The sequence below is a fragment of the Scyliorhinus torazame genome, chromosome 1 (genome assembly GCF_047496885.1).
Source record: "Scyliorhinus torazame isolate Kashiwa2021f chromosome 1, sScyTor2.1, whole genome shotgun sequence".
In the NCBI taxonomy this organism is placed as follows: domain Eukaryota; kingdom Metazoa; phylum Chordata; class Chondrichthyes; order Carcharhiniformes; family Scyliorhinidae; genus Scyliorhinus; species Scyliorhinus torazame.
Window position 1 is genome coordinate 174802826 of NC_092707.1, and position 25380 is coordinate 174828205.

Below are 25380 nucleotides of genomic sequence, written 5' to 3' on the forward strand. Positions count from 1 at the left end.
TAACAAATCCATGCTGCCTATCTCTGACTGGTCCATGCCTTTCTATTTGACAGTTAATCCTATCTCTCAGGATTGATTCTACTAATTTACCCACCACTGACGTAAAACTAACTGACCTTTAATTGTTCGGCATTTCCTTTGATCCCTTTTTAAACAATAGAACCATGTTTGCATTTCCCCAGTCCTCCAGAGCCTCCCCTGTGTCTAGTGTGGATTGGAAAATCATCCTCAGAGCATCTGATATCTCCTCCCTGACCTCCTTCAGTAGCATCGGAAACAATCCATCTGGTCTTGGTGACTTATAAATTTCAAGGATTTCAATCCTTCGAGCACTTCCTCTCAATTTATGATTATCCCATCCAGTATCTCACAGTGTTCCTCCTGGATTACAATATCTGCATCATCCATTTCCTTTGTAAACACGGAGACAAAATATTCATTTAAAATCCTTCCCACAGCCTATGCGTCTACAAACAAGTTCCCCTCTTCATCTTTGAGAGGTCCACTTTTTCCTTAACGAACCATTAATATATTGATAAACATCTTTGGGTTTTCTATAACTGCACCTAAAACTTGTTTATGTTCAGACCATAGTCAAAAGGGTTTCAGAGAACAGTGTGGGACGTAGAATCACAGAATTATTGCAGTGAAGAGGCCTTTGTCCATGCTGGTACAAATCATCTAGTCGCACTCTGCTGCCTTTATTATCATGAGGTGGCATGGTTTAATGTGTTACAATTGGAGTAGTCAGAAAAGTACAAGATAGCAATGAGAATGTGAGCTAGTCACAGAAATAAATAAGAATGAAACATTCTCATTTGTATTGAATAGTTTCTTGCAACTCTCAGTTTGAATCTCTCCAAACAGGTTTCCTTCCCAGTACAGATCTGAGACAGTCCTTAAAGTCACAAGTAACATCTTCTATAACGGTGCACCATGGTGCGCTATTAGTCCTCGTCCATCTCAACCGCTCTGTAACTTCTCATGAGGTCAATCACACAATTAATCTCCAAAACCTCTCCTCCATCTTCCAGCCAAGTCATGCACTCCTTCCCTTGGTTCCTCTTTCCACTGTATAATCACAGCAAGTACATCTTCAGCAATGACTTCTCTTCATGTTTCCCCCACCTTGACTGCTGGAGTTCTCAAGGCCCCCTGCACTTAATGATTTACATGCTGCTTCCTGGCAACATCAGTCATAGACACAGGGTCTGTTTGCCATTGACAGACATGCCGAATCAGTTGTAGTTCTCAACACTTCAACTCCCATTGCTTGTTGGACTGTTTGTTTGAAACCATCCTGCATGAGCTGCAATTTCTGTCAATTAGATACTGGAAGGCTTAAAATTATTGCCCCCCCCCACCCCACCACCACCACAAATTATGTATCCTCGCCAGTAATTCTACCCCCTCCCCGATCACTGTCTAATTCTAAAACAGGCAGTTTACAACCTCAGCATCCAATTTGATCCTGACCCGAGTTTGCAAACCCATGTACCCTCTAGCATAAAGACCGCCTAATTTCACGGTCAACATTGCCTGCTTGCGACTTCCGGTTGCGGCGATGACCAGCTAAGTCGCACGTTTCGGCACCTCCCGTTTTAACGGACTTTTGGGCTCTTATCGGGAGCCCCAAAGGAAATTTTTCACGTCTAAACCCAGTGTGAGGCGACAAAGGAAGGAGTCCCCCCGGGTGTGGATGGAAAGAAGCGATAGTAGTGGCCAGATTGCGGAGGATCCTCTGGAGCAGCGGCAGAGAAGAGAAGGGAGAAGCAAGATGGCGGCTGAGGGAGCCCAGATGGTATGGGGCCCGGAACAGCAGGAGTTCCTCCGGCGATGTGTGGAGGAGCTCAAGAAGGAGGTGCTGGCGCCGATGTTGCTGGCGATTGAGGGATTGAAGGAGACGCAAAAGACTCAGGCGATGGAGCTCCGTGGAGTGAAGGCAAAGGCTGCCGAGAATGAAGACGAGGTACAGGGCTTGGTGGTGAAGACGGAGACGCAAGAGGCACTACATAAGAGGTGCATAGAAAGGCTGGAAGCCCTGGAAAATAGCTCGAGGAGGAAGAATTTAAGGATTTTGGGTCTTCCCGAAGGGACAGAGGGAGCGGATGTTGGGGCGTATGTGAGTACGATGCTCCATACTTTAATGGGAGCTGAGGCCCCGACGGGCCCCCTGGAAGTGGAGGGAGCATACCGGGTCCTCGTGAGAAGACCAAAGGCAGGGGAAATACCGCGAGCAATAGTGGTGAGATTCCACCGCTACAAGGACAGGGAGATGGTCCTGAGATGGGCTAAGAAGACACGGAGTAGCAGATGGGAGAACGCGGTGATCCGCGTGTACCAAGATTGGAGTGCGGAGGTGGCGAGAAGGAGGGCGAGTTTCAATCGGGCCAAGGCGGTGCTCCACAGGAAGAAAGTGAAATTTGGAATGTTGCAGCCGGCGAGACTGTGGGTTACACACCAGGGCAAACACCACTACTTCGAGACGGCAGAGGAGGCGTGGACATTTATTCAAGAAGAGAAGTTGGACTAGGTTTGAGGAATGGATGTTTGGAATGAAGTAGCGAGGTGGTGGCAAAGGAATTGTAAAGGGGGAGAGGGGGAGGGCTTCTCTGTAAAAATGTTAGACGGGAGAATTCCCCCCCCCCCCCGCCCCCCCGGGACACAAAGAAATGTGGGCGCCAGTGGGGAAGGGGACAGGGAAGGGGAGAGGGAGCTGCGCCATTAGGGGCGGGGCCGAGAGGGAAGCGCGGGCTTTGTTCCCGCGCTATGGAAACTGTGGCGGGAAAAGTGGGCGCAGGAAGGAAGGGGACCTCACACGCAGGGAGGCAAAGGGTAAACGGGGGAAGCCGAGGTCAGCCAGAGTTTGCTGACTCCCAGAAGCAATATGGGGGAGCAATCAAGCTAGAAGGGAATCTAAGGGGGGGGGAGGGGGGAATTAACTGGGTTGCTGCTGCTGAGGGGAAGGGGGAGCTGATACGGGATGGGATGGTCAGGATGGGAAGGCGCTGTCTGAGGGACAAACGGGAGCGTGGGACCCGGGTGAGGAGCTGGTTTAAAAAAGGGGATGGCTAGTCGACGATGGGGGGGGGGTAAAGAGCCCCCCAACCCGGTTGATCACGTGGAACGTGAGAGGGTTGAATGGGCCGATTAAGAGGGCAAGGGTATTTGCGCACCTAAAGAGACTGAAGGCGGATGTGGTTATGCTTCAGGAGACGCACCTGAAATTGGCGGATCAGGTCAGATTAAGGAAAGATGGGTGGGACAGGTATTCCACTCAGGCTTAGATGCGAAAAATAGAGGGGTGGCAATACTGGTGGGGAAACGGGTATCGTTTGAGGCTAAGACCATAGTGGTGGACAGTGGGGGCAGGTACGTGATGGTGAGTGGCAGATTGCAAGGTGAGGCGGTGGTGCTGGTGAACGTATATGCCCTGAACTGGGATGACGCGGGTTTTATGAAGCATATGTTGGGGCGCATCCCGGATCTAGAGATGGGAAATTTGGTAATGGGGGGGGGGACTTCAACATGGTGCTGGACCCAGGGCTGGACCGGTCCAGATCTAGGACCGGGAGGAGGCCGGCAGCGGCCAAGGTGCTTAAGGGGTTTATGGAGCAGATGGGAGGAGTAGATCCCTGGAGATTTGCTAGACCGAGGAGTAAAGAGTTCTCATTCTTCTCCCACGTCCATAAAGTGTACTCCCGGATAGACTTTTTTGTCCTGGGAAGGGCGCTGATCCCGAAAGTGGCAGGAACGGAATATTCGGCTATAGCCGTTTCAGATCACGCCCCACATTGGGTAGATCTAGATCTAGGAGAGGAGAAGGAGCAGCGCCCACTTTGGAGATTAGACATGGGACTGTTGGCGGATGAGGGGGTATGTGGAAGGGTGAGGGGATGTATTGAAAGATACCTAGAGGTCAATGATGATGGAGAGGTCCAGGTGGGAGTAGTATGGGAGGCGCTGAAGGTGGTGGTTAGGGGGGAGCTGATTTCCATAAGGGCCCACAAGGGGAAACAAGAGGGTAAAGAAAGGGAGAAACTGATTGGGGAGATTCTGAGGGTGGATAGGCAATATGCGGAGGCCCCGGATGAAGGGCTATACAGGGAAAGACGGAGACTACACACGGACTTTGACCTGCTGACCATGGGTAAGGCGGAGACGCAGTGGAGGAAGGCACAGGGAATACAATACGAATATGGGGAAAAGGCGAGCCGACTGCTGGCCCAACAACTTAGGAAGAGGGGGGCAACGGAAGAGATCGGAGGAGTCAGGGACGGGGAGGGAAGGATGGAACAGAGGGCGGAGAGGGTGAACGGGGTGTTTAAGTCATTTTATGAGAGGCTGTATAAGTCCCAACCCCCGGAGGGGAAAGAGGGAATGATACACTTCCTGGACCAGCTGGAGTTCCCGAGGGTTGAGGAGCAGGAGGTGACAGGTCTGGGAGCACAGATTGAGGTGGAGGAGGTGGTAAAAGGAATCGGGAACATGCAGGCAGGAAAGGCCCCGGGACCAGATGGGTTCCTGGTGGAATTTTACAGGAAATATGTGGACCTACTGGCCCCACTTCTGACGAGAACCCTCAATGAGGCTAAGGAAAGGGGGACACTACCCCCGACGATGTCGGAGGCGACGATATCGTTGATCCTGAAACGAGACAAAGACCCACTGCAGTGCGGGTCATACAGGCCCATCTCCCTCCTAAATGTAGATGCCAAGTTACTGGCCAAGGTGATGGCGACTAGGATAGAGGACTGTGTCCCAGGGCTGGTACATGACGACCAGACAGGGTTTGTTAAAGGGAGGCAATTGAATGCCAACATACGAAGGTTGCTGGGGGTGATGGTGATGCCCCCACCGGAGGGGGAGGCGGAGATAGTGGTGGCGATGGAAGCAGAGAAGGCATTCGATAGAGTGGAGTGGGATTACCTGTGGGAGGTACTGAAGAGATTTGGATTTGGAGAGGGGTTCATCAGATGGTTTCAGCTCCTGTACGGGGCCGCGGTGGCAAGCGTGGTTACAAACAGGCAACGATCCGACTATTTCCGATTACATAGGGGCACAAGACAGGGGTGCCCCCTGTCCCCGTTACTGTTCGCGTTGGCAATTGAGCCATTGGCCATAGCGCTGAGGGGCTCTAAGAAGTGGAGAGGGGTGCTTAGAGGAGGAGAGGAACATCGGGTGTCATTATATGCGGATGATTTGCTGCTATATGTGGCGGACCCAGTGGAGGGGATGCCAGAGATAATGCAGACACTCAGGGAGTTTGGAGAGTTCTCGGGATACAAATTGAATATGGGAAAGAGTGAACTATTTGTGATACACCCCGGGGAACAGGGCAGGGGAATAGACAATCTGCCGCTCAGGAGAGTAGCAAGGGACTTTCGATATCTAGGGATCCAGGTGGCCAGGAACTGGGGAACCTTGCATAAACTTAACTTGACACGACTGGTAGAGCAGATGGAGGAGGACTTTAAGAGGTGGGACATGGTGCCCCTGTCATTGGCGGGTAGGGTGCAGGCGGTTAAAATGGCGGTCCTCCCGAGGTTTCTTTTCGTGTTTCAGTGCCTCCCTATACTGATTACAAAGGCCTTTTTCAAGAAAGTGGACAGGAGTATTATGAGCTTTGTGTGGGCTGGAAAGACCCCAAGGGTAAAGAGGGGGTTCCTGCAGCGCAGTAGGGATAGAGGGGGACTGGCACTGCCGAGTCTGAGTGATTATTATTGGGCCGCCAACGTGTCTATGATATGTAAGTGGATGAGGGAAGAAGGAGCGGCGTGGAAAAGGCTGGAGATGGCGTCCTGTAGGGGAACTAGTTTAAAAGCACTGGCGACGGCGCCGTTACCGTTCTCCCTGAAAAAATACACAACAAACCCAGTGGTGGTGGCGACTTTGAAGATTTGGGGGCAGTGGAGACGACATAGGGGAGTGACGGGTGCCTCGGTGTGGTCCCCGATAAGGAACAATCACAGGTTCATCCCGGGAAGGATAGATGGGGGATTTCAATCTTGGCAGCGAGCAGGAATTGTGAAGCTGAAGGACTTGTTCTTGGACGGGACGTTCGCGAGTCTGGGAGCACTGGTAGAAAAATACGGGTTGCCACCTGGGAATGCATTCCGATATATGCAAGTGAGGGCATTTGTGAGGCAACAGGTGAGGGAATTTCCGCAGCTCCCGGCGCAAGGGATCCAGGACAGAGTGATTTCGGGGGCATGGGTTGGTGATGGTTAAGTGTCCGATATATACAGGGAAATGAGAGACGAGGGGGAGACGATGGTAGAGGAGCTGAAGGGTAAATGGGAGGAGGAGCTGGGGGAAGAGATTGAGGAGGGGCTGTGGGCAGATGCCCTAAGTAGGGTAAATTCCTCGTCCTCGTGTGCCAGGCTCAGCCTGATCCAATTCAAGGTTCTACACAGGGCGCATATGACGGGAGCAAGGCTGAGTAGATTTTTTGGAGTGGAGGATAGGTGCAGGAGGTGCGCGGGAAGCCTGGCGAACCACACCCACATGTTCTGGTCATGTCTGGTATTGCATGGGTTCTGGGTGGGTGTGGCAAGAGTGATTTCGAAGGTGGTGGGGGTCCGGGTCGAACCAAGCTGGGGGTTGGCTATATTTGGGGTTGCAGAAGAGCCGGGAGTGCAGGAGGCGAGAGAGGCCGATGTTTTGGCCTTTGCGTCCCTAGTAGCCCGGCGAAGGATTCTACTTATGTGGAAAGAAGCTAAACCCCCGGGCGTGGAGGCCTGGATAAACGACATGGCAGGGTTTATAAAATTAGAGCGAATAAAGTACGCACTAAGAGGTCCGGCTCAGGGGTTCACCAGGCGGTGGCAATCGTTCCTCGACTATCTCGCAGAGCGATAAGGGAAAACAGGAAAGACAGCAGCAGCAACCCGGGGGGGGGGGGGGGGGGGGGGTGCATTCGGGTTTTGGGGGTTTTTTGTTTTGTTACATGCTAGTTGGTTATATTTATTTTTTCAGAGTTACTATTTTTTTTTCTTGTTTCTTTGTTTTCGACACTTGCTGTTAGTTACTATATTATTTAAATAACGGTCAATGTACATTTTGTTACAAAGTTGTAAAAATGGAAAATTCTTTTTGATCGAAAAACTTTAATAAAATATATATTTTTTAAAAAACATTGCCTGCTTGCTGACACAACTTTCATCCATAACTTCTCAGTACTAGGAAACCTAAAAATAAATCAAGGGGAGGAACTTAATTTCAATAAAATTATGATGACGATGGGGTGGCACGGTAGCACAGTGGTTAGCACTGTTGCTTCACATCTCCAGGGTCTCAGGTTCGATTCCCGGCTTGAGTCACTGTCTGCGGAGTTTGTCTGTTCCCCCCCGTGTCTGCGTGGCATTCCTCCGGGTGCTCCGGTTTCCACCCACAGTCCAAAAATGTGCAGGTTAGGTGGATTGGCCCTGCTAAATTGCCCTTAGTGTCCAAAAAGGTTAGGTGGGGTTACTGGGTTTAGGGGAAAGGGTGGAGGCGTGGGCTTAGGTAGGGTGCTCTTTCCAAGAGCCGGTGCAGACTCGATGGGCCGAATCCCCTCCTTCTGCACTGTAAATTCTATGATTCTATGAAATAAACAGGACTTAAGAGACAAATCTCCAAGACCTGATTATTTCCAATTTTCCAAAGCTTTCCATTTGGAATTGCACCTTCAGACTGGAAAATTGCAAATGCCATTTTATTATTTAACAAGAGTGAGTGAGAGAATCAAGGTAAGTACAGAATGTCGGTTTAACAACATTTGTGGGGAGGTTATTGAAATCTATCAGCAAATAAGTGAATGATTAAATTTCAGCAGATCAAAGAAAATCAGAAGAATTTGTCATGTGTGGGTAATTTCTGATCGAACTGGATTTTCTGAGCAGGTCACTAGGATTTGTAGAGATAATAATAATACAAGTAGGCTTCAATGAAGTTACTGTGAAAAGCCCCTAGTCGCCACATTCTGGTGCCTGTTCGGGGAGGCCGGTACGGGGAGTGTCTATGGATATCATCCATATGGGCTTCCAGAAGATATTTGACAAGGTTTCACGCAAGGCGTGAAATCAGGAATCTTTTTTTCATATGAAAGGTAGAACAAATCTGGAAATCTGCTCTCTCAAAAAGTGGTGGATGCTGGGCCAATCAAAATTTCCAAGATTCAGGTTAGTAAGATCCTGGCATGGATAGAGGATTGGCAGACTGGCAAAAAAGCAGAGAGTGGGGATAAAGGGGTCTTTTTCAGGATGACAGCCGGTGACTATTGGTGTGCCTCAAGGGTCTGTGCTGGGACCACAACTTTTCACAACATACATTAATGATCTGGAAGACGGAACTGAAGGCACTGTTGCTAAGTTTACAGATGATAAAAAGATCTGTAGAGGGACAGGTAGTATTGAGGAAGCAGGGGGGGCTGCAGAAGGACTTTGACAGTCTAGGAGAGTGGGCAAAGAAGTGGCAGATGGAATACAATGTGGAAAAGTGTGAGGTTATGCACTTTGGAAGGACAAATGGAGGCATAAGCACAGGGGACTTGGGAGTCCTTGTTAACGATTCTCTTAAGGTTAACGTGCAGGTTCAGTCGGAAGTTAGGAAGGCAAATGCAATGTTAGCGTTCATGTCGAGAGGGCTAGAATACAAGACCGGGGATGTACTTCTGAGGCTATACAAGGCTCTGGTCAGACCCCATTTGGAGTATTGTGAGCATATTTGGGCCCCGTATCTAAAGAAGGATGTGCTGGCCTTGGAAAGGGTCCAGAGGAGGTTCACAAAAATGATCCCTGGAATGAAGAGCTTGTCATATGAGGAACGGTTGAGGACTCTGGTCTGTACTCATTGCAGTTTCGAAGGATGAGGGGGGATCTTATTGAAACTTGCAGGATACCGCGAGGCTTGGATAGAGTGGACGTGGGGAGAATGTTTCCACTCGTAGGAAAAACTAGAACCAGAGGACACCATCTCAGATTAAAGGGACAATCCTTTAAAACAGAGATGAGGAGGAATTTCTTCAGCCAGAAGGTGGTGAATCTGTGGAACTCTTTGCCGCAGGAGGCTGTGGAGGCCAAATCACTGAGTGTCTTTAAAACCGAGTTAGATAGGTTCTTGATCAATATGGGGATCAGGGGTTATGGGGAGAAGGCAGGAGAATGGGGGTGAGAAAAATATCAGCCATGATTGAATGGCGGAGTAGACTTGATGGGCCAAGTGGCCTAAATCTGCTCCTATATCTTATGGTCTTATGGTCTTATTAAAGGCACTATATAAATGCAGGTTGTAGGTTCAGAATGTGTCAAAATAATGATGAGGCCAGTGAGATGCGCCATTATTTCTATGTAAATAATAGAGCCACCTCAAGCAAAGGGGCAGATATAGGGTATGTAGGGAATATGGGCGGCATGGTAGCGCAGTGGTTAGCACTGTTGCTTCACAGCGCCAGGGACCCGGGTTCGATTCCCTGCTTAGGTCACTGTCGGTGTGGAGCTGCATGTTCTCCCCGTGTCTGCATGGGTTTCCTCCGGGTTCTTCCCACAAATCCCAAAAGACGTGCTTGTTAGGTAATTTGGACATTCTGAATTCTCCCTCTGTGCACCCGAACAGGCGCCGGAGTGTGGTGACTGGGGGACTTTCACACTAATTTCATTGCAGTGTTAATGTAAGCCTACTTGTGACACTAATAAAGATCATGAAACTCAAAAATCCAAAAGGTGCCGTCTGAGTTGTGTCATCCTCCCATTCGTTTTACAAAAATCTCATCTCACTGTCCGCCTCACTATTAAAATGCATTGAAAGGCATGAAGTTGCCTTATTTTGAATGGTAGATCTGAACCAAACTCAGAATAATTCAAGTAATTTAGTTGCGACTGCCAGTTAAACTGACTAGCAATGAAAATTAACTATTACAAGGGAAAACACCCAGAGCTTCAGGTTTTAATGGTTGGGGGTATTTTCTACTCTCTCTATATTCTCTTCTTGTACCTGACATGGCAAGAAATTCACCCATTCTAATTTACACTTCCTTCTTTCTGCTCAGTTAATTTCACAATCCTTTAATCTAAATAGTTCAGGAAATGCCGTTGCTTTCTGTAATCGCTCAGGTACAGGTGTCCTTTTCTCCTCACTGAAAACCTATTAGCTCGCACTTTCATCAAGTTGTCATGCAAAAAAAGTTAGAAAATGAAACATAAGGGCAGCACGGTGGCGCAGTGCTTAGCACTGTTGCCTCACGGCGCCAAGGTCCCAGGTTCGATCCCAGCCCCGGGTCACTGTCCGTGTGGAGTTTGCACATTCTCCCCTCATCTCCGTGTGTCTCACCCCCGCAACCCAAAGATGTGCAGGATAGGTGGATTGGCCACTCTAAATTGCCTCTTAATTAGAAATGTTTTTTAAAAAGAAAATGAAACATACACGGACAAATTGAACTAATCTCAGATGCCATTAGATGGCCGACAACAGCAAATTATGGCTGATTGTTGTGATGTGCTTTTAACATTCTGCCCGGCATCATGTCATAAAGATGGAAAAGTGCCATAAATAAAAACTTTCTTTGGGATGAGACGTACTTTAGGACAACACTCCATGCTTTAGAATCTCAATATTTTCTGAAACTTTTAAGAAGAATATCGCAATACCTAAATTTATAAATCAGGCATTTTGCAGTGATTTATATGGCACTATAAATTCCCCAACATGTTCCCCCACAAAGAATTGCATCGAAAATACCGACCAGAAACAGGCCATTTGTCATCCTTCACAGTTAGGATGGTGTTAAAATTGTGCCTGGATTTTGTCTATTGTTGACAAAACCACAATCATTCAGCTCCCCCAACCTAAGTTAATTATCCTGCAACTCCTACAAAGGTTCTTCATTTGGTGATGAGCTGCATTCGGTACCGGAGCAAATGACAAATATAAATCTTATATTAATCCAATATTTCTAATCTGATTTTACACCTCAATTTTTAATATATCTGTAATCATTGGAAATAACCTATTGTTGGACCGAACTAACCATGTGATTCCCATATGATATAGTTATGTCACCTGGAAATGTATCCCATATGGAATGCCCGGGATCAAAACCGTGATAATAAACATTTTTTTTCAATCTAATAAAATTGGATTCACAATCTCTAATAAACCAATTTTTAAAGAATAAAGTAAAGACCAGCTGCCCAGTTACTGTTATTTGCAGTACTTAGAAAGGGACACATTGTGAAAAGGAAATTAACACAAGGCATGCAGGACCACTGTTGGCCTTTAATTTTAAAATATTTTATCATGCTCAAATCCATATATGAGAATTCACCACAGATCACCATTAAGTTGGCTGTTACATGTGGGCTTACAGAGGTCATTGTACTGTGGGAAGCATCACAAATACAGTGTCAGCTGTACTTTATTGTCTACCTAAACTAACAACTTTTTTTCAATGACTAAATTCAGCAAATCTTTGTCAGGACCATAAATCTGTGCCACATTTCATTCCTGTTAAGTCTGCAGTTATGCTGTAGCTGCTATGAAGCCAGAGTACTGTGAGATTACTTCAACCAGCTGTTCTCACACTGTTTGCTGAAATGTACAGCACCATTGACAAACTGACTTCATGCCCAGGTTATACTACAAGCTGCTCACCAATTAGTTACCAAACTCTGTAGTGCAACTGGCCTATAACAAGTGCTGGCAGAGGATCATGTCTGCACTCAATCCATTAAAATATGTAGACTGTAATGCACAAGATGTTTTCTGTTCAAACTTACCTACATTAACAAAGCTCATAATGGTGTCTGCTTGAGTTAGAAAAGTCTCTTCCAGGGGTCTTTGAGTGCTCTGGAACACATGAAAAGGCAGCGAAGCCCCAGGCCACCTGTCTGACTCTTCATTGGCCACAGTGCGATAAAGATCCATCATGAAGACTGGGGCAGATGATGAGCGTTTGAAAGACAACAAAGGCTTGGGACGCCGAGGTAAGCCCAGAATAGACAAGATCTCTTTCTGCATTTCTCGCCTCTCCCTGCTGTTCAGCCTCCGATGAATAAAGCTTGAATGAGGCCGTTGCTTCATCAGGCTCCCATTAACTAAATCCAGAAACAGTCCCAATAAGCAGATCAGAAGAAAAATGTTCTTGTCACACCGCCGCATTCCAGCCATAACCAATAATTTCTGTTCTTTCCAACGATTATATCGATATGGATAGAAAAATTCAACACTTAAAGCATCAAAAATTCCTCCAAAATTCTTTAGCATGCAACTAGATATTAAGGTTCTGAAGATTTTTAAAAATCTGTTGCAATTAAAATACAAATTTATTGAGGCTTTTAAAATGCTGCAAGTTCAGTGCAGTTTTTTGATAATCATGGTTACCAGTCACAGTTTAAATGATTCCATGAGTTTGAAATCCCTTCATAAAATATGACAGTTGAATTCAGTTGCAGACTTACACTTTCAGCCCCTGAGCCTCCAGAGTCTGTATTTATCGAGTCTCGAGCAGTTTAAATGACTCAGGCCAATTCCCTAGGGTTTGTTACTATCTGACTGGCTTGGCTGTTGTTGGATGATAGGTACAACCCCAGGCCATTCAAACACCACAGTATCCGCATACTCCAGACTTGAGCCATATCATCTATATATAGACTAATCACAGCATATTCACAGAATCCTGAGGTTATCCAGTGCCCAAATTCGTGCGCCCAATGCAGCCTGTCATTTAAAATAAGCTTAACCCTTTCATTTGTTTTATTTTGTTTGTGCTCGTGTTTCATTTTAAGGTCGTTAATTTCCAAGTGTTTTCAAACCGTGTTTCAATTTTTGGCTTGTTTGTAATTTGACAGTTTATTTTGTTTATGAGTTCTATAAAATTCAAACTAAACTTTATCTGTTTCACAGCAGCTCCAGCTCAGAGAACCTGCAGATGAAAACATTAATCAACTGTGCAAAATTACAAGGTACTGGGAGAACTGTAAACATCAGTTACTGCTGCTCCAGAAACAGCTTCTTTCGACCTAAATATCTATTTGTACCAGTAAATAGGTTGGGGCTTTTATACTCGTCTGCCTCTATCTTCTGGAATGGTTTTGCATATACGTGTGTCACTGTCCTTCTAGAGGACAAAAAGTTAACAGTGTCCAAGGGTTTGGGAAATGGAAAACATTACAAGAAGAGAAAGGTAACTCACTCATGGCACAGGTGGAAGACTAGGGCAGACCAGCACTTACGACACAGGTTGGAAATAATTGCCTGAATCGTTTCCATGCCGTGATTAACAACAGCAAAGAGAAAACCCTGCACGTCACTGACATCACAAACTCCCAGACACTGCAGAGATTGGAACTGAGATTGTTGATCAGACAGGATGGGTGAGGCAGGCATCAGAAATCCACTGGGAAGTCGTCCCCTGTCTCAGCTGCTTGCTCTGCTACAGATCTTCAATCATCCGTCTCATGCCAGCTCCATCCACTTCAGGATCAAAATAAGGAAAACAATAAAAGAACTTTGTGAAATAATGGGTTACAGTAGCTGCTCAGAAAAAGACAACATGCTAATAACTAATCCCTTAAGAGGAGGTAATCTGCAGAGCATACCATAAATAAACTCGCTGCACTGATTTTGCTGAACATTATTGCAAGGTTCATGACTCAATTTAATAATGGCACAGATTATTTTCACTAAGATCATGCTGTGCCCCTCTACCTCTCTTTTATCCTTTGAGAAGCTCTCCTCTTTGACCAAACTTTGCTCATCGTCATGTAGTTTGTGTCAAAACTTTCTTGTAAAGTAACTTGGGGCATATTACTGCATTAAAGGTGCTATTTAAATGCAAGTTGTTGTTGCGATATTGACCACCACAAGGTGAAGATTATTTTCAATGCCCTTTGTTGTTGAAATGGAGGTTGTGTGTTATACTCAGCTTCCCCATTCCCACTCCCGTGACCTCTTGCCACCCAATTTGCATCAAGGGCAGTGAATGCTACAGCTTAAATATCCACTTTAGTACCAGAACCAAGTCTACTTCGAGCTTCTCAAAAATGCCACTGGTAATAATAGAAAGAACAGTTGCTTTGAACGGAGGCTTCATTATTGAGACAAAGGCAAAACACTGCAGATGATGGAAATCTGATTAAAAACAGAAAGTGCTGTCGATGCTCATTAGGTCTGACGGCATCGGTTGAAAGAGAATTAAAGTTCTGTCTGTACGGTTACAACTTTGATGAAAGGTCATTGACCTGAAATGCTAACCCTTCATAAACGCAGCCAGTCCTACTGAATATTTCCAGCATTCTTTGTTTTTACTTCAATATTTAAATTTTAGTAGAGATAGTCTCAGAAACTGGAATCACTAAATATATTGCTGCAGACTCCAGAGTTTGCAGCCAAATTGACAGCTTGTTTACATCATGGATTTCTGTTGTTCGGTTTAATCTTTTCCCCGGTGTATTATATCCGTTTCAAAGCTCAGAATGGGAGGAAATGTTGACTTTGATGAAGCTGCCATAAATTGTATTTTTAAGATTCTCTAGGTTATACCAGTGCTTAAGTCACTTTCTTAAATGAGAGATGGTGGTGTAGTGGCAATGTATGCTTTGCGGACATGGAGTTAAGTCCAACCACTGCAGCTGGTGGAATTTAAATTAAATTAATTAAAAAATGAAATATAAAAAGCTAGGGTGACCATGAAACTATCAATGATAGTCATTAAAAGCCCATCTGGCTCATTATTTTTGTTTCAGGGAAGGAAATGTTTCATCCTTACGCAATCTGCCCTACATGTGACTCCAGATCCACAGCAATGTGGTTGACTCGTAACTGCCCTCTGAAATGGCTGAGCAATCCCCTCAGTTCTAGGGCAATTAGGAATGGCCAACAGATTCTGTCCTTGCCAGTGACACCCACATCCCATGAAAGAACAAAAACTAAGTGCACGTTGGCACATTGGTTGGCACTGCTGCCTCGCAGTGCCAGGGACCGAGGTTTAATTCTGGCCTTGGGTGACTGTGTGGAGTTTGCACGTTCTCCCCGTGTGTGCGTGGGTTTCCTCCGGGTGCTCCGGTTTCCCCCCACAGTCCAAAGATGTGCAGATTAGGGGGAATGGCCATGATAAATTGCCCCTTAGTGTCCAAAGGTTAGGTGATGTTACAGGGTTAAGAGGATTGGACGGGGGAGAAGGCCTAGATGGGGTGCTCTTTCGGAGGGTCGATGCAGATCTGATGGGCCAAATGGCCTCCTTCTGCACTGCAGGAATTCTATGATTCTATGAAGATACATAAAACTGCATTAAGGTGTTAATTACACATCATACTTCACACTACAATTAAAATTCACTTTTGTTCATTAACAACTGAATATTTCTTTGGCTCCTACTTTTGTAATGCTGCTTCCCAACTTTGTCCCATCCCATTTTAACTGTATACAGAGCAGTGAGAGGTTGACTTATACCGCACTACTTGAAGTACTTTTGTACAACAGTACTTAACTGGGTCCTCCAGTTTCCTCCCACAGTCCAAAGATGTGCAGGTTAGGTGGATTGGCCATGCTAAATTGCCCTTGGTGTCCAAAGAGGTTAAGGTGGGGTAACTGGGTTACGGGGATAGGGTGTAGGTGTGGGCTGAAGTGCTCTTTCCAAGGACCAGTGCAGACTCGATGGGCTGAATGGCCTCCTTCTGCACTGTAAATGCTAAAAAAAAAATGGGAATGGTTCGGGATATAGGAACTAATTTTATCAAGGTCAGTATTATTAAAGATTATGGCACTGTGTGCACCCATCGGTTTTCTTCTACTTCACCAGTCAAGACTTTGGAGGAAAAATTAGGTATGGACATAATGGGCCAACTTTCCAGAACTTTGAGCATCTGAAATACACCAAACGCCTCATTGGTCTTGGAAGATATCTCAGGCTATCAACATTCATAAGTTAATAAGGTTCTAATGCTTAATTTAAAGATCATTTCTTAAAATTGGTCAACAGAGTTCCACAGACTTCGTTTTCTGGTTCCTAATATAACCTGAAGGTAATTACACTTTTTAAACTTACTGTTATGTGAACCTGGGGAGCAACAGTGCACCTCCTGGCTCCACATCACTTCTGAAGGCCACTAGCGGTCAGCGAATGATCACCCTCCCCATGCTTGAACCCCATGACTCCATGACCCAACAATTGCTGCTGACATTATAGTCAGCCAACTTCATCCTCAACAAACCAGTGACCTGCCTCCTGATGCTGGATTGGTTTCTACAACTTGCTGGTAATATTTTGATGAGGCCCAAGGCCTTTCCTGGTGAGCCTCAGGCCTCCACCTCGGGTGCGCAATCCGATAGTGTACTGCCTTTTTCAGTCCTGAAAACAGGCTTAGACAAATTTCTTTCTCTTAGTGTTTTCCAATGATCTATTTTATACTTTTGTTACTTCCTGTACTTCAAGGAAATTCGGTGGCCGGGATTCTCCGAGCCCACGGCGGGTCGGAGCATCGCCTGTGACATGGGAAATTCCCGCCACGCTGCTCCGACGCCAGGACGCAATTGTCCGGCACCGGAGAATTGGCGGCAATCGCGCCCGCGCAGTCGACACAGTACTGGTCAGGGGCCGCTGAAAGAGGCCCCCGCGGCGATTCTCTGTGGTCGACAGGCGGGAGCTCGGACCCGTGGTGACCGTCCTAGTTGGGGGACGGGGGGATCTGACTCCGGGGGGGTCCTCCATGCCCGCGGTCAGGGGCAACCGATCGGCGGGCGCCCGTGATCTGGAGGGGGCCTACCTCCTTCCGCGCCGGCCCGCTGTAGGTCTCCGCCATGTTGCGTGCCGCTGGTGCAGAGATGGACACCACCCGCATGCGCCGGCGCAGAGACGGCTGCCGCGCACATGCGCGGACCCATGCCGGGAATGCAGGGCCGCCTTAAGGCGCCGGAGCAGCGCACAGCTCTCCAGCGCCGTGCTGGCTCCCTGAAGACCGCTGAATCACTGGGCCAGGAGGCCCGTTGACGCCGGTGTACACCACTCTGGTGTTTACGCTGGCATCAACACTTGGCTGGGATTTCGGAGAATCCCGGCCATTATGTTTGTGAACTTCATTAAGATGTTGCTGAGAGTCATACTGGTACTAAATACACAAGTGTCCCTGTTTCTTTTTGATTCTGTAACCCTTTTTGTTACAGAACAAAAGGGTTGTAACCAGAACAGAAGGGTTGATTCTGTAACCCTTTTTGCACAACTAGATTGTGCCAAACAATTCTAATAAATCAATCAATCAATCAATCATATTGGAGTGAAATAATATCTGCAGTTCTGGTTCCTATGCTTCTATTCTCAAGACTGGAACCTATCTTAGATAATCTTGGGGGAGAAAGAAGGGAAATGAGACACAGAGAGAGAATAAAAAAGAGTGGCAAAGCAATGCTAGGATGGTCAAAATAGCAGTGAAATTTGATCCACAGGGAATCAATACAGGTGATAAGCAAACCTCTTCAGAAAATAATCCAGATGGAAATAGATGGTAATGTACAAAATAGAGGGCAAAAGAATGAAGCAGGAGTGAGAAGAGTTTTACTCTCACTTTTGACAGCCTTTCAGTATCAGAACTTAGCTTTTCTCCTTTCTTATTGCAATTATTTAATTATCTGGCATTGTGGGACTGAACGTAATGGACTGAGATGGTGGACTATAGTTCGGAAAGTTAGAATGAAGTGACTACAGAAATCCATGAACAAATACGATTTGAAGTTCAATGCATTGGGAGCCAAGTGGCTGGTGACAAGCAAGATTTAGCGAGGGTGTGAACTAGCAGAATTTTAGATGAGTTGAATATAAATCTTGGGCTTCTTCAAAAAAGAATGTTACTGAAGCTGACCCTCACAGTAACAAAGTAAGGGTTTCAATGGTGGTTGGGGTGAGGTAAAGATTTAGACAATGTTGCAAAAACAGAAATAAAGCAGAGTCAATAACAGGGTTGGTCCATGAAAAACGTGGTTTAGGCCTAATAACCTAAATAATTCTGTTCCTAAAGATGCCTTATTCCTTCTTATAATTTATAATATGTAATTATATATATTTACAATTATATATAATAGGATATTAAAAACTCAACTTTGTTCTGTTTTTGGATACAAAAGTTTGCAAAGTTTCTTGTTTTTTGATGGTGACCATTTTAAAATGATTTCCCATCTGTGTATATGTGTGGGGAGTGGTATATGCTTCCCCATTAGCTGAAGTGCTTTTAGATATCAAATTCATAAAAAATGGTATCTAATCTGCTGATTATAGGATACCATATGACCACTAAAAGAAGCCATGATCTTGACTCCTGATGACATCAAGGTTACTGAACAGATTTAATTCAACTACATTAGTTCCATGTGGTCTTCATTCAAATATCCCAACATATGTTTTTGAAAATTGTTGACTGAACATTGAAGATAATTACAGATTCACAATGTCTGAGACTTTGAGTTTAAACTCTCTCTGAAGGTTTGCATCACTTAAAGGGTCGATTGCTTGAAATTCTGGAACGCTTCTTTCTTACATCATTTCCAGATTACTAACAAATAAACCACAGATACATTTATGAAATTCAACAAGCAATCAGCCTTCTCATTCAGGGCACCAAATGCAAACTGATATGGGGGGTTTCCCCTTACAACATGTTATTGGAATTCCAAGAGGAAATAACAGCATTAGTGGATGAGTTGTTGATTTGATACGGTCTCTCTCACGGCTAGAACGGAAGCCAAAAGTATTGGTCAAGTTGAATTTGAAAATGAGGTTATTAATTATTCAGCTAACTGGGTATGGAAGGAGATTATCACAACAAGGATTTGAATTTACATAGTGCTTTTAATTCATGAATATGTCCAAAGGGGCTGGTTTAGCACAGTGGGCTAAATAGCTGGCTTGTAAAGCAGACCAAGGCAGGCCAGCAGCACGGGTTCAATTCCCGTACCAGCCTCCCGAACAAGCGCTGGAATGTGGCGACTAGGGGCTTTTCACAGTAACTTCATTTGAAGCCTACTTGTGACAATAAGCGATTTTAATTTCATTCATTTTCAAAGGAATGTAATCAGCTAAAGGAGGGGGTACTGGGCTTGGAGTGATGAAAAGTGTGATTTTAAGGAGGGTCATAAAGAAGAGAGGGATGGAGAGGCATCCTCATGGGTAGTTGAAAGTCATTTGGTGTCGACCAAACAATCAGGCCTCGCCTGGGTGGTAATTCTGATTGGCAAAGTAAAATTTAATGCTTTCAGTGCAGTCGAGGTGTATCCATGTTTCATAGCAATAACACATTTCATTTTTCAAGCGTTCTGCAGGACGTTTGCAGGATAAGTTTTGTGGCACTTTTACTACAGTTTGTTTACTGCTCCTCTCCGGAAGGTCAAGAAATTTAACCTTTCTGCTTCCTAATTTTCCGGTTACTTTCGTCAAAGTTTATGGCACAAGAAACAGGACCAGAAGGCACTACATCAACTCCACTTTCCGATCTATTCCCAGATTCCTTGATTCTCTCAGCATCCAAAAACCTATCAGTCTCTCTGAGCCTCCACAACACTCTGGGGTATAGAATTTCAAAGGCTCACAACACTCTTGAGTGAAGACATTTCTCCTCACCGCCATCCTAAATGGCCAATCTCATGATCCCTCATGAACTATGATCCCGAGTTCTAGCCTCTCCAGCAAGGGAAACAGCCATCAGCAGGTACTCTGTTAAGCCTCTAAGAGTTTTCATGTTTCAAAATGAGAGAATGTGTGCTCATTCTGCTCAATTTCTCCTCAAAGGACATCCCTCCCATCCCAGGAAACAATCTTGTGAACTTTTATTGCACCCTTCTAAGACAAGTTTATCTTTCCTTCGGTAAGGAGATCAAAACTATACACAGTATGGCAGGTGTAAGGTCTACTAATTAGACAGAAAAAGTATAACAGTTGACATGGCGCGTTGATCTCAGTCGAAGTATGAGGAAAATCTTCTTTTGACCATCCTCCTCCTCCTCTGATCCATTTTCCCTCTGAGGAAGGCAGCTGCCCAATGAGCACAGTCATCTCGCCAGTAACATCCCATCCCTCACAAGATATCCCCATATTTGCCCTTTATGAGGGGCTTGTAGATTACCTATTGACAAGTACCTATTGAAACTATTCTGACCAATAGACACCAGACAGGTACTCATCACGTAAGGATGTTCATCACCATGTTCAAGTTCAGATTTTTAGTTTACATCTCGCTAAGAGTCATACTTTAGTCTTTTCTAAACACTCGGATAGATAAGAGGCTCACAAGACACCATCCTTACACCTTAAGAATGCCAACACGTCAGCCTGAACGAAGCTGGTTTAGAAAATCCTATAAAGGTTTTATTTTGTACAAAAAATACCCGTCTAGCCAAGAACCCAATTGCTTACATTTTCATCTAATTTTTAAAAATATTTTTTTCCAACTAAGGAGACTTTATAGCACGGCCAATCCATCTACCCTGTACATCTTTGGTTTGTTGGGGTGAGAAAATAAACACAGGGAAAATGTGCACAGGTCGAGATCAGCACAGGGGGCAGCACGGTAGCCTTGTGGATAGCACAATTGCTTCACAGCTCCAGGGTCCCAGGTTCGATTCCGGCTTGGATCACTGTCTGTGCGGAGTCTGCACATCTTCCCCGTGTGTGCATGGGTTTCCTCCGGGTGCTCCGGTTTCCTCCCACAGTCCAAAGATGTGCAGGTTAGGTGGATTGGCCATGATAAATTGCCCTTAGTGTCCAAAATTGCCCTTAGTATTGGGTGGGGTTACTGGGTTATGGGGATAGGGTGCCGGTGTTGACCTTGGGTAGGGTGCTCTTTCCAAGAGCCGGTGCAGACTCGATGGGCCGAATGGCCTCCTTCTGCACTGTAAATTCTATGAAAATCAAACCCGGGTCCTCGGCGGCGTGAGGCAGCAGTGCTAACCACTGCAACACTGCCCCCCCCACCCCAATTGCTTACGTAAAGCCCGATACAATTTCAATTAACCTTGCTTACTCTTATACTCCTACCCTCTTGAAAAAAAGATGACACCATGGGCGGGATTTTCCCATCCCGCGGCAGAGTGTCCACGCCGTCGTAAACGCCATCGCGTTTCACGATGGCATGAATGGGCCACTGCCAGGAGTAATTCTGGTCCCTCCAGGGGCCAAGCACGGCACTGGAGCAGTTTGTGCCACTCCAGCTGCCGATCCTGGCGCAAACTGTGCGCTGCGTGGCCCGCGCATGCACAGTGGCGCCGGCACCAATGCGGACATGTGCAGTGGCGCCGGCGCTAACGCGGATATGTGCAGTGGTGCTAGCGCCAACACGGACATGCACAGTGGCGCCGGCACCAATGCGGAAATGTGCAGTGGTGCCGGCACCAACGCGGATATGTGCAGTGGTGCCGGCACCAACGCGGATATGTGCAGTGGTGCCGGCACCAACGCGGATATGTGCAGTGGTGCCGGCACCAACGCGGACATGTGCAGTGGCGCCGGCGCTAACGCGGATATGTGCAGTGGTGCCGGCGCTAACGCGGATATGTGCAGTGGTGCCGGCGCCAACGCGGATATGTGCAGTGGTGCCGGCACCAACGCGGACATGTGCAGTGGCGCCGGCGCTAACGCGGATATGTGCAGTGGTGCCGGCGCTAACGCGGATATGTGCAGTGGTGCCGGCGCCAACGCGGATATGTGCAGTGGCGCCGGCGCCAACGCGGATATGTGCAGTGGCGCCGGCGCTAACGCGGACATGTGCAGTGGCGCCGGCGCTAACGCGGATATGTGCAGTGGTGCCGGCGCCAACGCGGATATGTGCAGTGGTGCCGGTGTCAACGCGGACATGCACAGTGGTGCCACCGCCAACGCGGATATGCGCAGTGGTGCCACCGCCAACGCGGACATGCACAGTGGTGCCGCCGCCAACGCGGACGTGCACAGTGGTGCCGCCGCCAACGCGGACGTGCACAGTGGTGCCGCCGCCAACGCGGACATGCACAGTGGCCTCCTATGAAAGTGGATAATTTCACATTTCTGCACTTTATATTCTATCTACAAACATCCCATTCATTTTAGCTGTCTGCACCCCTTTGTAACCTTTTTCTGTCCTCACAGCTTACCTTCCCTCTTAGCTTTGTAGCGTCAAAAACTTAGATACAAGTATATTACACTCACTGCCTTCATCCAAGTCATTGGTATAGATTACAAATAGCTAAGGTCCAAGCACTGATCCGTTTGGTACCTCCTGCCATCCTGAAAATGATTAATTTATTCCTACTCGCTATCTTATATCTATCAACCAGTCATCAATCCATACTGATAGCCCAAACCAAAGAGCCCAAATCTTAAATAACAACCTCTTTTATGGCATTTTATAAAATGCCTTCTGAAGATACAGCTATTTTACACCGATTCTGCTAGTCACTCGCTCAAATAATTTCGGCAGATTTGTCAAGCATGATTTTGCTTTCGTAAAACTAAGCTGACTCTGTCGAATCAAGTGCTCCCTTTATCACATCCTCATTAATAGATCCTAGCATTTTCTCTCCTATTAATGTCAGTCTAACCGTTCAATGTTTTCTCTTTCCTTTCTTGAACAGCAGGGTAACATTTCTACTTTTCAAAGCACGAGAACCATGCATCGAATTCTAATTGAATCCAAGTTGACCCTAAAATTCAAGGGAGTTTCCAAAGCCACCACTTTCAAACCCCTTTGGGTGTAGACCACAAGGCACAGGGGATCTGTTGCTTTTAGTCTCATTAAGTTCTCCAGCCCTAGGATTTCTTCGAGAGGGGGTGTGGGGAGGATTCTGGGAGGAGGGGAATGGGGTTCGATGTTAACAATGGATAGGGACGGGTCAGGCTCAGTGGGTAGGGCCCGAAATTATGATGATGGTGGATAAGCAGGGGGGGGGGGGGGGGGGGGGAAGAGAAAGAAACCCCCTGTTAGGATATTACGTGGAATGTGAGGGGGTTGGAAGGCCCAGTGAAGAGGTTGAGGGTGCTTGCACATTTGAAAAGTTGGAAAACAGATGTGGCGATGCTGCAGGAGACTCACTTGAGGGTGAAGGATCAGGGGAGGCTGAGAAAGGGCTGTGTTAGCCAGGTATTTCACTCGAGTTTTGATAGGGGGACGCGAGGGGGTGGGGTTGGGGTTCTGGTGAATAAAAGAGTGAGGTTCCAAATGGACAAAGTTGTGGCAGATCAGGGAGATAGATACGTAATAGTGACAGGGGCATTGGAAGGGAGGTTGGTGGTGTTGGTAAGCGTGTATAGTCCCAACTGGGATGATGCAGGGTCTGTTAAGAAGGTGTGTGGGGCCATCCCCAACTTTGATTCACATGAATTGATAGTGGGTGGAGACTGGAATATGGTGCAGCAGCCAAATTTGGACAGGTCACGACCGCGATCGCTTATCCAGTCAAGGGGAGCGAAGGCACTGGCTGGGCTAATGGTGAAAATGGGAGGATTGGACCCTTGGAGGTTCTTGCACCCGGGGGAGCGGGACTATTCCTCCTTCTCTTCAGTTCATAAGGCCTATTTGCAGATAGATTTTTTTGCGATGGGGAAGTCTCTGTTGGCCGGGATCAAGGGGTCGGAATATTCGGCAATTGCGATATCGGACCATGCGCCACACTGGGTTGATATGGTGTTGGAGAAGGGAATAGTGCAGAGGCGGGGGTGGAGATTGGATGTGGGGCTGTTGGGGGCCGAGTGTTTTATGCTAAGATTGGAAAAGTGATTGAGGAATAGGTACGGTTTAATGTACGGGTGAAGTCCGCAGGCGGTGGTATGGGAAGCTTTGAAGGCAGTGGTGAGGGGAAGGTGATATCGTTTAAGGCAAAGGTGGATAAGGAGGAGAGGGTGGAACAGCAAAAGTTAATAGAGGAGATATTGGAAGTGGATAGGAGGAATGCAGAGGATGTGGGCCCAACACTGTTGGAAAAGAGGAAGGAGTTGCAGGCGAGTTTTGACCGGCTGCCCACAAGGAAGGCGGTGCGCCAATTGAGGCGGACGAGGGGAGCGATCTCCGAGTATGGAGAGAAGAAGGGACGCATGCTGGCAGGTCAACTTCAGAGGGAGCAGGGGCGCGGGAAATTGTTCAGGTGCGGGATAGGGCAGGGAGGTTGGTGGTGGCCCCAGATCAGATTAATAGGGTGTTTGAGGAGTTTTACGAGAGATTGTATAGATCGGAGCCCCCTGGGAAGGATCGGGAGATGCAGTAATTCCTGGATGGATGGTTTGGAATACCCGAGGTTGGGGGAGGGGGACAGGGCCAAATCGGAGGGGGCAATAGCGGAGCAGGAAATAAAAGATTGGGATGAGGCAGTCGGGGAAGGTAGCAGGGCCAGATGGGTTTCCGGTGGAATATTACAAGAAATTTAAATATAAGTTGCCGCCGCTGATGGTGGGGATGTTTGAGGAGGCGATAGGGAATGGGGTGTTGCCACAGACATTGGGGCAGGCATCATTCTCCTTGTTGCTCAAAAAGGGTAAGAATCCGACAGAATGTGGGTTGACTAGGTTGGGATTGTTCTCGCTGGAGTTCAGAAGAATGAGGGGGTTTCTCATAGAAAATTATAAAATTCTAACAGGACTAGACAGGGTAGATGCAGGGAAGGTGTTACCAATGATGGGTGTGTCCAGAACCAGGGGTCACAGTCTGAGGATTCAGAGTGAACCATTTCGGACAGAGATCAGGAGACATTTCTTCACCCAATGAATGGTGAGCCTGTGGAATCCATTACCACAGGAAGTAATTGATGCTAAAACATTGAATATATTCAAGAGGCGGCTGACTATAGCACTTGGGGAGAATGGGATCAAAGGCTATAGGGAGAAAGCAGGATTAGGCTATTGAGTTGGATGATCAGCCATGATCGTTATGAATGGCAGAGCAGGCTCGAAGGGCCAAAAGGCCTCCTCCTGCTCCTATCTTCTATGTATCTATGTATCTATGTATATCACTATTGAATGTGGACACAAAGGTATTGGCGAAGGTATTGGCGGGTAGGTTGGTGGAGTGCTTCCCGAAGGTGATAGGGGAAGATCAGACAGGGTTTGAGAAGGGGAGGCAGCTCATTTCGAACATTAGGAGGATATTGAATGTGGTTATTGCGCCGGCGGAGGGGAGTGAGACAGAAGTGGTTGTGGCAATGGACGCCAAGACGACTTTTGACCGAGTAGAGTGGGGTATTTCAAAGCATCATAGAATTTACAGTGCAGAAGGAGGCCATTCGGCCCATCGAGTCTGCACCGGCCATTGGAAAGAGCATCCTACCCAATCCCACACTATCCCCATAACCCAGTATCCCCACCTAAACGTTTTTGGCACTAAGGGCAATTTAGGCAATTTATCATGGCCAATCCACTTAACCTGCACCTCTTTGGACTGTGGGAGGAAACCGGGGCACCCG

General features: G+C 46.8%; 1 protein-coding gene across 4 annotated transcripts in view; it reads right to left on the reverse strand.

Annotated features, from left to right (window-relative positions):
- LOC140417229 (bone morphogenetic protein 7-like) overlaps window positions 1-12536 on the reverse strand; it is a 177667-nt gene extending 165131 nt beyond the window's left edge. For 2 of the 4 annotated variants that reach the window (XM_072501187.1, XM_072501186.1), the window contains exon 1: window positions 11754-12536. In XM_072501187.1, the coding sequence (XP_072357288.1) occupies window positions 11754-12240 (487 nt within the window). In that variant the 5' untranslated portion in view covers window positions 12241-12536. The remainder of the gene's footprint in view (window positions 1-11753) is intronic. The other 2 variants (XM_072501185.1, XM_072501184.1) reach the window with 1 other exon arrangement.
- Window positions 12537-25380: the final 12844 nt, after the last annotated feature.